This window comes from Sabethes cyaneus, chromosome 1 (genome assembly GCF_943734655.1).
Source record: "Sabethes cyaneus chromosome 1, idSabCyanKW18_F2, whole genome shotgun sequence".
Classification (NCBI taxonomy): Eukaryota; Metazoa; Arthropoda; class Insecta; order Diptera; family Culicidae; genus Sabethes; species Sabethes cyaneus.
The window spans coordinates 68,734,763-68,748,472 of record NC_071353.1 but is presented as its reverse complement, the minus strand read 5'-3'; the positions used below and the strand labels follow the sequence as shown (position 1 = coordinate 68,748,472).

General features: G+C 37.2%; 1 protein-coding gene across 1 annotated transcript in view; it reads left to right on the top strand.

The window, feature by feature from the left end:
- Positions 1-12,971, top strand: part of LOC128745790 (prion-like-(Q/N-rich) domain-bearing protein 25) — a 32,170-nt gene extending 19,199 nt beyond the window's left edge. The window contains exon 5 of the mRNA XM_053842866.1: positions 12,762-12,971. Coding sequence (XP_053698841.1) covers positions 12,762-12,971 — 210 coding nt within the window. The remainder of the gene's footprint in view (positions 1-12,761) is intronic.
- Positions 12,972-13,710: the final 739 nt, after the last annotated feature.

Below are 13,710 nucleotides of genomic sequence, written 5' to 3'. Positions count from 1 at the left end.
TCAGATCTTCTTCAAATATCTTTGTCTTTTTTTGACAGCTTGAGAAATAAATTCCAAAATGTTAGTTGCCACCCGTTAGCATGTATACATGAAGAATTATTATTACATTATTACATGTATTATTATTATTACATGCATGGACATATCACAGAACAGAAGTGGAAGTCCGAACGATTCGGCGATCAAAACTGGTAACCGAGTCTTTTTTGTTTTTATTTTTCTTTGGGAAGGTTTTCGCATAGAAGCGAATAACAGCAATATAAGCAGAACGCTCGCTACCAATCGCATAGCAGCTTTCACATGCTTTCGTGTGCATTCGTATGCGTTCGTGTGTTTTCGTGGAAAAAAGTGACTCGCTACCGCCAGGTTCGCTAGTATCTGTAGAAAGTGGCATGTATGTGTTTGGATTTCTACTTCCACTTCTGTTCTGTGGACATATGCTACTATCGCCACAAAGAGACTTACGTAGTCCTGCGTCACCTATATGCGGTCGTGTCTTCTACACAACCTCTCTGATTTTTAGTCTTGACCTTATGCGGTCAAGCATGTATTAATATTCTTTTAAAACGGTGGTTCTACAATTGATGAAGGGACGTTAGGGGAAAGTAATGAAAAGTTTTTTGAAAATGGAGGGGAAAGAGTGGAAAGGTGAGGGGGGGGGGGTTATTGGTATCTACGCTTATACGAGTTATAGCCGAAGCCATAACGGCCGGTCATACACTAATTTGAAAGAATCGATTTTCCTTAACCTTGTCTTGAAATAGGATACAAGTTGGGTAGGGGCGCCATTATTTGTGCTATCACCTATATTGGTCCTATTTTCACTACAATCATCCATATCTGTAATAGCTATAAAGGGTGTTCATGGTAAAATTGCCACACACAAAAAATTAGCAAAATTCGAGTTTTTATCCGATTGCCATCAAATTTTCAGGGTATAAAATGAAGCAATTACAAGTTTTGGCGTCTTTATTTTATTTTATTTTCGAATGCATTCGGATACGGGAATGCACGCAAAACCTTGGGCATAACCGTCCTTAGACATTAACCTTCATTATCAACAGACTCCACGACAGGCCTACTGGACAGACAGTACAGGACAGTTACGGGGCTAGTGAAACTGACTCTATCTAGCACACCTCCTAGCCGAGATTCGAACATACGACGACTGGCTTGTTAGACCTGCATCGTACCTCGAAGGTAACTGGGCGGTCCGAATGCCCATCCCACAGACAAGCAGACATAACAGTTGATGGAAAAGTCAACAAAAATTATCATACCACACATTTTGCCTGAACACTAGTAGCATCTATGAACATTCCCAAAAATCAAATAGCAACAGGAGTATCCCTCGAACTAGCAAGTATTTTTTATGTGGCATTCCCCTCCGTTCGTTAAAAAGCGCAACTTTGACGAATACGGAGACATTCCCAACTAAGCCCAAATTTGAAATGACGGTTTAATCGGCGCAAAGAATGAAAAACGAGTATTATATCTATTTGTCTGTGCCCGTACTTTGAGCTTAACCCAACCCATGAATTTTTGCATATTTAGCCATGCTTTCATCATTTCTTCAACTGTTTTGACTACTTTAGGATGTTTCAGATGATTCTGCTTCATAATAGCCCAGTATTTCCCGATTGGCAGCAACTCCGGTGTATTTGAGGGTCTGAGATCTTTCGGCACGAAATTATGTATATGCCTTGAACTATTCCAGCACGTCCTTTGCGTAATGGCCAAAAGCCAAATCAGGCCAAAAAATCATAGAACGGTTGTGAGACTTCAGAAGAGGAAGAAGTCGCTTTCAGGTCAATTTTCCAATTATACCTATCCATTCATGGTATCTGTGGCCAAGAAAAGTGTACTCCGCTTTACACAAAAAATTTTCGACAAACTTCGACGTCTGCTGTTTCCAAAGTTTCTCTGGAACATCACATTTATCCTTTGCAGTGAAATACTGGTTCCTCGGAATTTGGTTGAAGTCCGCTTTCACGTAGGTCTCGCCGTTCATAGTGCAACATCTAGGTTTTGTCAGCTTTTGATTCGATTCTATTCTATTTGTATTCAATTGGGGCCTTCTGAACCTTGAACGTACGAGTTCAAGTCCAGTTCGAGTTTTGACCTTCTGCCCGAAACTTTAGCTTTGATTCAGTTTTTCTTGCCATTTTTCGAACGGAGGAGTTTGATTTACCGTCGAAAGTCCCAATTACGCGCTTGTGATCCTTACCACTATACGGACGACTTTTTTCTCCGCATCTTAGCTTACGATCGACAGTTACACGTTCTTCACGAACCGTTTTATGACACGAGAACCGTTAGCAAATTTTTACTGATGGCAAGATGTGATAGATTCTCATTTTCGATGTGCTTGTGCAGAATTTTTCCGCGAACTAGGGTAAGGAACGAGTTAATCAGTGTCACCTAGTTTAATCAGTTGAAAATAAATGAGCCAAAAATGGAATTTTTTATTCATATTTTCAAAATCTTTTGTTCAGAACATCATCGTGAATCACTTAACATTAGATTTACTTCACACAAACACAATTTACTGTGTTTCCGATAAGAAATATGATGAATTAAAATTTGTTATCCAAAAACGTACATTTTCAGCTGCTGAGGAGAATCGCCGCCTCGCTACTAAGCAATCCATCACATTTTCCAACACTGATTTCAGCGATTCTAAAAGTCAAGCACTTAACATTCACATACCATATTATTCAATACAGTTTTATCTCTTTTGTTCTCCCATCATCCTTATGAGCAACGAATGAGACGTCAAACTCGCAGTTTCCCTTAAGTCCTTAAGAACACTAGAGAATAAAAGAGATGATGAATTCTGTTTGCCGAACGGTGCGGCGAGTAGAATGCCCCGATAAACAATTTAGACAGATGGCATTTTACGCATCTACCGACCAAATATATCAAACCTATTAATGAAACTACATCGTCAGATTTCGTAGGTAAATTAACTCTGCCAACCAAAGTGTCATTACTGTTTTCGTGTGTTTTAATTGATTATTTAAAAAACGCTACACTCAAGTCTTTTTTATACGGGGATACGTGGCGTGTAAAATAAAACCGTTTAACATAAAACCGCATTAATTCGAAAAATGTTGTAAAAAAATCGGGTTAATTCAAAAATCGTCATAAAATAAACCGTGTTAATTCAAAAATCGACGTAAAAAACCGTATTAATTCAAAATTATCGAAAAGCCGCTCGAATTTAACAGTCGCTGAAAAATACCGCGTTAATTCGAAAAATGATGTAAATAAACCGTATTAATTGAAAAATCGTCATAAAAAACCGTGTTAATTCTAAAATCGTACAAATAAACTGTGTAAAAAAAGATTTGAATGTATTCCCAACAAACACCGAAGCTGAATTACAATGCTACTGATTTGGTCACAGCTGATTTAACTCTGAATACAGGTGGTAGACGCTGAATAAATTGAAGTAAATGCCTCTGTATTCTATAAGTGATTAAGCAGCCAAAGAATGCGGTGTAAATCAGCTGCTTCACATAATAGTGTCACAAGCAGATTAGACGCATCTTCAACCTCTCCACAACCCGTCAATATTCTCAATAATTGTGCTACACTAGCTGAATAAACGATTTGTCATTTGTCAAACATTTATGCGCTAATTAAATGTTTTAGCAGTCATTATTATTCAGCCATAGCTGAATATGCATCAAATAAAATTTATGTATACTTATTCAGCCGAATTTGGAGCTTATACAACCTATTTCGTTTGAGGCAGAAAAAACACTTGTTAAGCAATTATATCACCCTTTATAAAACCTCTGTGCGCCTTGTTTTCAGCTTCGCGCAAATTGGTTATTTAAAAACGCGCAAAAGCCTATATTAAGCTCCATTGCAGCTTCGAAAGCAGCTATTAGCAGCCACTAAATATACATGTTTAAGAGCTGAAAAAAGGTTTTTATTTCTAAAACTAAACCATAGTTCAGCAATAGGTAGAATAAATTCAGCTATAAATGCGTTTGATCAGCCTGAAATTGTTACTTGGGTAGCTGCTTTCAAAGCTGCAATGGAGCTTAATAGAGGCTTTTGCGTGTTTCAATTTGCGCAATGCAGTCAATTCTATTTTTAGAACGAGAAATAGTTTTGCAATGCTTTTTCAGTCGCTTAATCAACGTCTCATCGACCTTTATGCAGCCAAAAAATAATCTATTTTTGAATTTCAAAAATGTAACGCGTCAAATTTATTTTGCTATGGCGTCATAAGCTATATTTTAAATTTCGAATAACTTGAATTCGTATATGCAAGCTAATTAAAAATCTTTCGGGAATTAAACCGCCATCTTCTGAAATTAAAAACTTTCCAACTAAATTCTGCTATTTATATTTATTCGTGACAGATACATATTTCGCCTACGACATGCAGGCTTCATCAGTGTCTGTTTTCAAAAAATCTTGTACACTGGATCGCCTTAAACCAACCCGTAAACAGCAAGAGCAATTGTTGTTTACGAGTTGGTTTAAGACAATCCAAGCTGCAAACACTCAAATGGTGTTTGACCAAGCGATGTTTAAGCTACTTTAAGTTTTTCCAAACCCGCTTTCCTCCAAAGCTGATAAATAAGCTTAATAGCGGATTTTTCTGCTAAACGATCCGCTTTTAAACAGCCATAAATATAGAACCGTTTTACGGTTGCTTAAAGGTGTTAAAGTGGCTTTATAAACCAGTAGACGCTTTCATTAGGCTCACAGCTGTCAAACTTCTTTAAAGCAGCTTAAGGGTGTTAAAGTGGCTTTACAAACTAATACCAAGCTTTCATTCGATTCACAGCACACATACTGTCAGATCTTAGAGCTTCGCAATTCGACTGGCAGTGAAAATATGTCAGTTATCGACATTATCGACTGCTTCAAGTGTAAGGATATTTTCACTGTCTGTTCTGCAGATGCAGATGGGGCGGATCATACGATGAGTGCTTATGGATCAGAAGATGGCGGTTCAATTCCCGAAAGATGACATGTAATTTTAATTAGCTTGCATATACGAATTCATAGCACGCCATAGAAAAATACGACGCCATAGCAAAATAAATATGACGCGTTCTATTATTTTTTAAATTTAAAAATAGATCATTTTTTGGCTGCATAAAGATTGATAAGACGTTAATTAAGCGACTGAAAAATCATTGCAAAACTATTTCTGGTTCTAAAAATAGAATTGACAGCATTGCGCAAATTGGTTATTTAAAAACACGCAAACGCCTCTATTAAGCTCCATTGCAGCTTTGAAAGCAGCTACCCAAGTAACAATTCCAGGCTGATCAAACGTTTTTTAGCTGAATTTATTCAACCTGTGGCTGAACTATGGTTTAGTATTAGAAATAAAAACCTTTTTTCAGCTCTTAAACATCTAAGTCAAGCTTCGGGCTTGCTAATAGCTGCTTTGACGCTGTAATGTAGCTTAATAGAAGCTTTTGCGCGTTTTTAAATAACCAATTTGCGCAAAGCTGGAAACAAGGCGCACAGAGGCGATATAACTGCTTAACAAGTGCTTTTCAGCCTCGAATAAAATAGGTTGTATAAGTTCTCCAATTTCGGCTGAATAGGTATTGTACAGTTGTTTACATAAATTTTATTCGATGCATATTCAGCTATGGCTGAATAATTGTGGCTGCTAAAATGTTTATTCAGCGCATAAATGTTTCTTGGGTTGTCATTAGTACGTGTGTTTTATTTGTAACTATCTGACCCGACAACCTTCGTATTGCCACAAATTAAACTGAGTTGTAAATAAATCATGAATTTCGGGTGACCTTTGTCACAATCTTGAGTTTTGCAAGTTTCTGGGGACTTCATGGGTGTTTTAATATACAAATTTTCCTCACAGTAAAGTAGAAAACAACTTCCCCCCATTCATTAGCCTGATAAAATAAAGCGAATAGCATTTTAATATTCGCCATCATTACAAACCATTTCGCCGAATACCATTTTGTGGAACATCAATTCTCGGTTGACCATAACGCAAAATATAGAATTTCGCAGAATACCATTTCGCGAAAAAACTTACGCGGGATGTACCATTTCATGGAAAATATTTCCGTATAAAGTACCATTTCGCAGGGGTGACCCAACTGAAGGAAAGAAATAGAAGTCAGTAGATCTAGGAAAATAAATAAATCTAGATAGAGGTGATCTCTACGAGGAGCTGCCCCCGCAGTGGCCGGCGCTTCAGACGGTAGGCCGCCGGTAACACTCGCGACCTGTGGGCGTCTCGCGCTGAAATATCTAATCTTACTATTGATAGCTTTTGGTGGTCTTTTTATTGATTAATGTTTTATGAAAAAAATCTAAAATTTCTCGAGTTCGATAAGTTTTTGAGTTACGCAAAAATTTCTGCTTTATTTGTATAAGAGTCCTTATCCCCCTACCACAGGGATGAGGGGTCTCAAACCACCATTAAAAAAATTTGGTTCCATTTGCTCGATTAGTTCTAGAGTAATGAGGAAATTTGTATTTCATTTGTTTAGGAGCCCCCCCCCCCTCCTGAAACGAAGAAAGGTTTCAATTAAGCATAGAAAAAATTTTTGTCTCCAAAAACACCCACATGTACTATTTTGTCCCATTTGCTTGATTAATTCTCGAGTTATGAAGAAATTTGTGTTTCATTTGTATGGAAGCTCCCCCTCTTAGTGGGGGGAGGGGTCTCTAACCATCATAAGAACCTTCCCTGGCCCCAAAAACCCCTATATGCAAATTTTCACGCCGATCGGTTCAGTAGTTTTCGATTCTATAAGGAACATTCGGGCAGACAGACAGAAATCCATTTTTATGGGTATAGATTTGTATGGGAGCCCCCCTTCTTAGTGGGGGGAGGGATCTCTAACCATCATAAGAACCTTCCCTGGCACCAAAAATCCCTGCGTGCAAATTTTCACTCCGATCGGTTCAGTAGTTTTCGATTCTATAAGGAACATAGAGCAGACAGAAATCCATTTTTATAGGCATAGTTTTGTATGGGAGCCCCCCTCTTAGTGGGGGGAGGGGTATTTTGCCATCGAGAGAACCTTCCCTGGCCCCAAAAACCCCTACATACAAATTTTCACGCCGATCGGTTCAGTAGTTTTCGATTCTAAAAGGAACATAGGGACAGACAGAAATCCATTTTTATAGGTATAGATTGGTGACGTGTACGAAGCAACAGCCAAATCCTGTATGGAACCGGTCGACGAGACGCAGAGTATTGAATAGCGTGATTTCAACAGAGAAATTACGTAAAACTAAGGAAGATCGGAGTTTTAGAACAAACAAACAAAAGTCTACCTGCTTTTTATTTTCCGTCACCGTAACAATTTTGATAATATGTTTTCGGTGAAAAATATCAATGAAACATATTATCAAAAGTCTACCTGGTAAAGCCACTGGACGAGGAGGTGCTGTTCGAAAGTAACCGAAGTACTTGTAAGAGAAGGTTTCCGGACAACCACATTCTAGTGAAAGTGCTTTTTCCTGGGAATCAGGCTCAGTGCTGGTCCTTGCGGATGTATTAGTTTTTTTATTGTTATTGTCAATTGCAAGGAAAATTGTACCATCCAAAGTGCGATATCGCTCATAAAAGTGCTATTTTAGCTTAAATCGTTTCGGTCTCTTCGGCTCACTTATTACTTGGAAGATAACGAAAAAGTGTGCCGAAGATACCGAAACGATTTAAGCTAAAATAGCACTTTATGAGCGATATCGCACTTTGGATGGTACAATTTTCCTTGCAATTGGCAATATTTAATGTAGTTTTAACCAATTGGTCGGATGTATTAGTTCTACTTAGTGGCACTGACAGGTTTAACCAAACGTAAGCAAGTCTAAATATTAGTTGTGTATATCTTTTGTACGAAAATCTTGTATATATTTAATTATACATATTACGAAGATTTTTTCTTCCCGATCCCGATACATCTTGTATCTACATCTTGTAAGACCGAGTACTGAACCATTTTGTTTCACACTTTTTGCGTAATGAATTAGAGATGGTCGGGTATGAATATTTGAATACCCGAACCCTACCCGTACCCGATCAAGAAAAAAATTAAAAACCCGTACCCGACCCGAATCCGCAAGTTTATTATTTTTGATACCCGAACCCGACCGCAACCCGATGGGAACGGGTACGGGACGGACCCGGGTACCCGACCATCTTTAGTGTTAAATGTGGTCAATAGAGATACCCGACCCGACCCATACCCGGTTTCAAAAACAAAAATTAAGAACCCGTACCCGAACCGAACCCGCAAATTATTTTTTTTTCAATACCCGAACCCGAACCCGGCGAGTACGGTTACGGGTGCGGGTTTCGGGCAAATTTTCCGCTACCCGACCATCTCTAGTAATGATCTCGTTAATAAAAGAACAGCAACAGTGAGAATATGTAGCTTTTTAGAAACATCAGGCGATTCATCCAGTGATTTGGTGGTTTATACAGCGCTTAACATTATGCTATTTATTCATCGTGTTTAGCGTGGTATCGTAGGGTTACTAATTTTAGGCATCTATTGATTTGCTTATTCCGTTGGATTTAAGTCATTCATCATTCAATTTGTCCATTTGTGTTTGTTTGTTCTGTAGGCTGCTCAATTTTATGCACAAACTAATCCACCTCTGTGATAATTTTCATCTCCCGATTAATCAACCTGTCTCGTCTGGTTCTCAAGGCAGCTCTAATTCATCTTCCTACTAAAAAACCAACTTAGAGTTGTTGCAAGAATATGCCGATTAGTAGGAAGCGAAATAGGTGGCGAATAGGTACGCGAACTTACTGAATAAGAGGGAAAAGTTGGAGAGATTTTTTATAGGGACGTATAAAAATTCAGATTTAAGGACTGCTTAAAAAGCACCTTGGGGGTGAAAATATGTTCGGTCTGATCAAAATTAGTTCTATCGCACCTACTTTTAAGCATATCCCCTTTAACGACTAAAAATTTTGAAAAAATCATTATTTTTTTATTTCAGATTTAGATTTTACAGTCTTTTCCGCTTATTTTGATACTAAATTTGTAATGATCCGACCACGGGAAGTAGCCGAAAAACGATCATCCACATAAGCACACCATTGCGGCGTGGAACAACTTCGGCGGAATAAAACGCCTCTCCTGGAAAACCACGATTTTCAAACTTTATGTACCTTTTATGTACTACACAACGTATTGGAACAAACTTTTTTTTATTTTGTTGGTAGTAGCTTGGCAAAGACTTTTATAACTTTTGAGGTTTATAAACGAAACACAGCCGGAGAAAAAAGAAAAAGAAGACAATTTTTTTTCAGGTATCTATTTTTCTTCATTTTTGTTTTTCTCAAGCTGTGTTTTGTTTACGGAACTGAAAAGTTATAAAAGCCTTTGCCAAGCTACTACCAACAAAACAAAAAAAAGTTTGTTCCAATACGTTGTGTAGTTTCTGAGAAAAAGGTACATAAAGTTTTAAAATCATGGTTTTTCAGGAGCGGCGTTTTATTCCGCTGAGGTTGTTCCACGCCGTACTGGAATGCTTATGTGTATGATCGTTTTTCGGTCACTTCCCCCGATCACGGGGATCATTACAAATTTAGTATCAAAATAAGCGGAAAAGACTGCAGAATCAAAATCTGAAATAAAAAATAATGATTTTTTCAAAATTTTTAGTCGTTTATGTCCCCTTAAAGCAAAAAATCAAAAGTTTAGCTCCATAATAGTGTCTTCCAGTAGTAACAGCTTGAAGTACTAAAGGTAGCAAGAAGATTGATATCCTGATATCCCCCACTTAGTCAACCCATCGCTTGTAATAGGGTAAAACAATCACTGACCCACTTAGACTGCTTAAAACCGGTGCTTTACTCTAGTTACTCTTTCGATGCCATTTTTTAGGTCTTTGCACACGTGATGGAAAGAGAGTGTAAACAATGTACTTAGAACTTTCTACATGTAAAATTTCAATTAATTTTATCCTATGGTTACACTTAGGTTAGAAAAACTCCGAGATAAACGCTTATGACACATTCCAGCATTACGGGACACTATCCCTATTATGGAGATCGGTTCATGTTTCATTAAATTCCTGGCATTCTAGTGGAAAAGGGGCCATCCATATACCACGTGGACAGCTTAGAGGAGGTGGGGGTATAAAAATGTCCACGCCTGTCCACGGAAAGGGGGGGGGGGGGGGGAGGGGGTATGAAAAATGTCCACGTGGACATGTTTTTTTTTTCTTACAAAAAATAGAAATTAAAAACATTGACCATTGATCAGTGATTGTTTTTGAGCTTAACGGGAAATTAGCAGTCATTAGCTTTTCGTCGGAGAGCCCAATTTCGGAAGCAGTTTTTGAGCTCAAAAGCGGGATTCTGTTTATAAAAACGTAAATACTGCATTCTTCATGCCAATCTGAACACAGCGAATTAATGTTCATGGACAGAATTTTTGTTTCAAACAAAAAAACTTCTTTTGAAATTGGCAGAATCGATGACGACTAATTACACCTTAAATAAAATTTTATCTTCTGAGGCATAAGTTGACCTAAATACATGAACCGAGCATTACGAGAGCACATATCTGGCATAAATCTTGTTGCAAAGATTAAGCCTGCGTTAGTACACTTAGATGTTGACTGCATAGCCTGGATGAATCCACGAATATTGCATCGCTTGCACCAAATGTGGTTGGCATTTTGCCTCAACATCAAATGCAGCTCACTACAAAAAGGTATCCATGGGCAACGTATTTCCAAAAGGATTCGCCTTCCGAAAACTTTACGAATCACATCGTGTCGGAAAGATCTTGTGTTGTGTTGAAGTAGACGGCCAAGCTGAAGTGCTCTGGTTAGACAAAGACCCCAGTAGCACACTTTAGGTCCATTTAGTTGAAGCAACCGAATTAAGACTGAAATTAGTCATATTTCGGCTACCACAACAACTTTGTAACAACCGTGCTAGTAGGGGATGCTCTGGACAAAGAAGAATCGTCAAGCGAAAGTTAAGCTGAAACGGACTTTCTTGCAGTCGATAATAATAATTTGCAGTAGAACATCAATTAAGATCCAAACACCTTACATACGGATTTTAAGACGCTGAGGAAAATTGACGGAAAAACCATGGAAAAACTCAAATTTCCGCAACGACTAAAAATTCGTATGTATTGTGTCGGTGACTTTAGACTGGAGCTTCCTTTCACGTAAGCTTTTTCAAAAAATATTGCATAAATGAAGTTGAAAACCAAAATTTGCAAAATGTAAAAATGTCCACGTGGCCAAACAGGGGAGGGGGGTGGGGGCTGAACAAATGTCCACGCTTGTCCACGGAGGGGGACGGGGGGGGGTTGAAAATTGGTATTTTTCTGTCCACGTGGTATCTGGATGGCCCCATACAAATCGGTCGAGTGAATCAAAAGTTACGAATTTTTTAAAACAAGGTCTCGTGGCAAGGGTCATGATTTTTGGAACCACTCTAAGTCAGAAGGGGGATCCCTAAGCGGCAAATAAAAAATATAGGTTATAAATTTTCAAAAAACGAACAAACTTGCAAAATTTGAGCAAAATCAGAGCACTTTTTGTGATGGAATTGCTAAGTGGGTACACTTGTACCCGGTTGATCAAATTGCGTTGATTTTTTGGTTGATCAATTGAGGGTTTACAATGCGGTTTTCATACATTTACTACTCTTATTTACTCAACTTTATTCTACATAACTACATATTCATTTTGAATTTTTATTCGTTCATTTCAAATTCTCAGAGCAGCATTTAAAATTTAAAATTGAGAAATAAAAACTATAGAAATTATGATTTTTATACTCTGGTTCCAGCGAATGATGGCACTTGATCAAAGTTTCGACAACAAGCCGTCACAAACATTGATGATGGTCTTAGCACAGACTAATAGACGTAACACAGGAGCATAGTTTTATCGCCAACAGATCATTACAAATTTCCACTCTAGCCAAGACTCAAAGAACAGTTGTTGCGCAAGAACGTTGTTCATCTGCACTGGCGCTATTATCAGATAAAATAAAGGAATTCCAGCTCAAAACGCTGAAAAAATGGCCATTTTTGACTTGACTATTTTTAATTGGAATGAAATTTTGCTGATGTGTTGGGTACCACGCAAGAACTCATTTTCCAATAATCTTTATTTTTTTAGACCAAACTCGTGTTTTTCGTCTTTGACCTTGAAATGCGGCCAGGCAATAATATTCATATTTTTTGAAACGGTGGAAAGTAATGAATTTGTTCCCGTGTTTTCAATGAAGTTTGTGAGGCTTATGATTTTCAAATAAGTAAAACTGTTGATACATGTAGAATTCAATCATTAGATTAGTAAATTATTTGTGCAATTCTATGTTGAAGATGAATAAATAAAATAAAATGCGCGCGAACATTATCAATTAACATTATCTATTTTAAAACTACCAAAAAAACTAATTTAAACAAAATATTGTTATTTACTTCCACGTAGCTGCATGTTTTCTCCGAAAATCTGCTTTTGTATTTATTGTTTTCAACTACCTTTTAGACCTACTTAGAAAAGTCAATATATCGAAAATTGGGGCAAACCAACTACTGGTTGAAAATCCCGTTAAAAGCTAAATAAATAAAAAAAAATTTCGAAAAAGGTAAACAACCCAATCCCAATTCGATTAACTTTTTCGAGAATGCACTGGATACCCAGTAAAAATTTATCAAAATCATCATCACCCAATAATAAGTTATTTATAGGTAGATGTATAATATATCAATGGATGTAAAATCGTTTTCTTTCTATCACAGAAATGCTATAACTCGGCCTATCCTAACGGCGTTTGCGAAACTGATGAAAATTGCGCCATCACTCCAGACACATTATGTATCGATAATCGATGTCGGTGCATGGATCACATGATGGAAATTGATGGTCAATGCTCGACGGGCTACCGGAACCTGTTCCACACATTCCAAATATTTATAATAGTTATAATTGATTTGATCTTGTTATTTTAGTTACTTAAATGTACATACATTTCATACACGGCTTATTATAAAACAATTGTTAACAAGAGCTAAAATTAGATAAAGCGGATTGTATTTGTAATTTACCATAGATGGATACTTTCAACAAGTAGATCAATGCATGAAGCCTTATGTTTCGGCATAAATAGGTCCAAATAACGATTGTATACAAGCAATTAAAACTAAGCGACTATGTATAAATAACTTCAATGTGCACATCCACATGGATTATACGAAATGATGACATAGGACGTCACATTCAGTTTTAGTTTATCGTGCAGACTATTATCAGTTCATTAGAATTGATACTGTAATTATTAGATTTACACACACTTTGCAACGCATAGTAAATGTTTTATTTTTTTGACATGACTCAAAATTTTGGAAAAAGAGTCTTTGCTATCAATAATTTAAGAAATAAAGATTAAGCAAAGTAATTTAACAGTCTCGTCAGTTGCAAATCAATATGATTGAGGACACGAACATCTTAGTTTAAATTAAAAATAGACATATCAACAAGTTAAATTGAAAATACAGTAAAGTTTTGAAAGAAAGATCCATGGTGATTGAGGCCCGGCATCGTCGAAGCAAATAAATGAAACTGACTTTCTCTTACGTTCACTTCATACATGAAGAGACTTTTCATTTGTTTCAAGCAAGTTTTAGCTGAAGAAGTTTCAAGTGACGACGACTGAAAGTCAGGCACGATTTGTCGATATTGGCTAGGTTG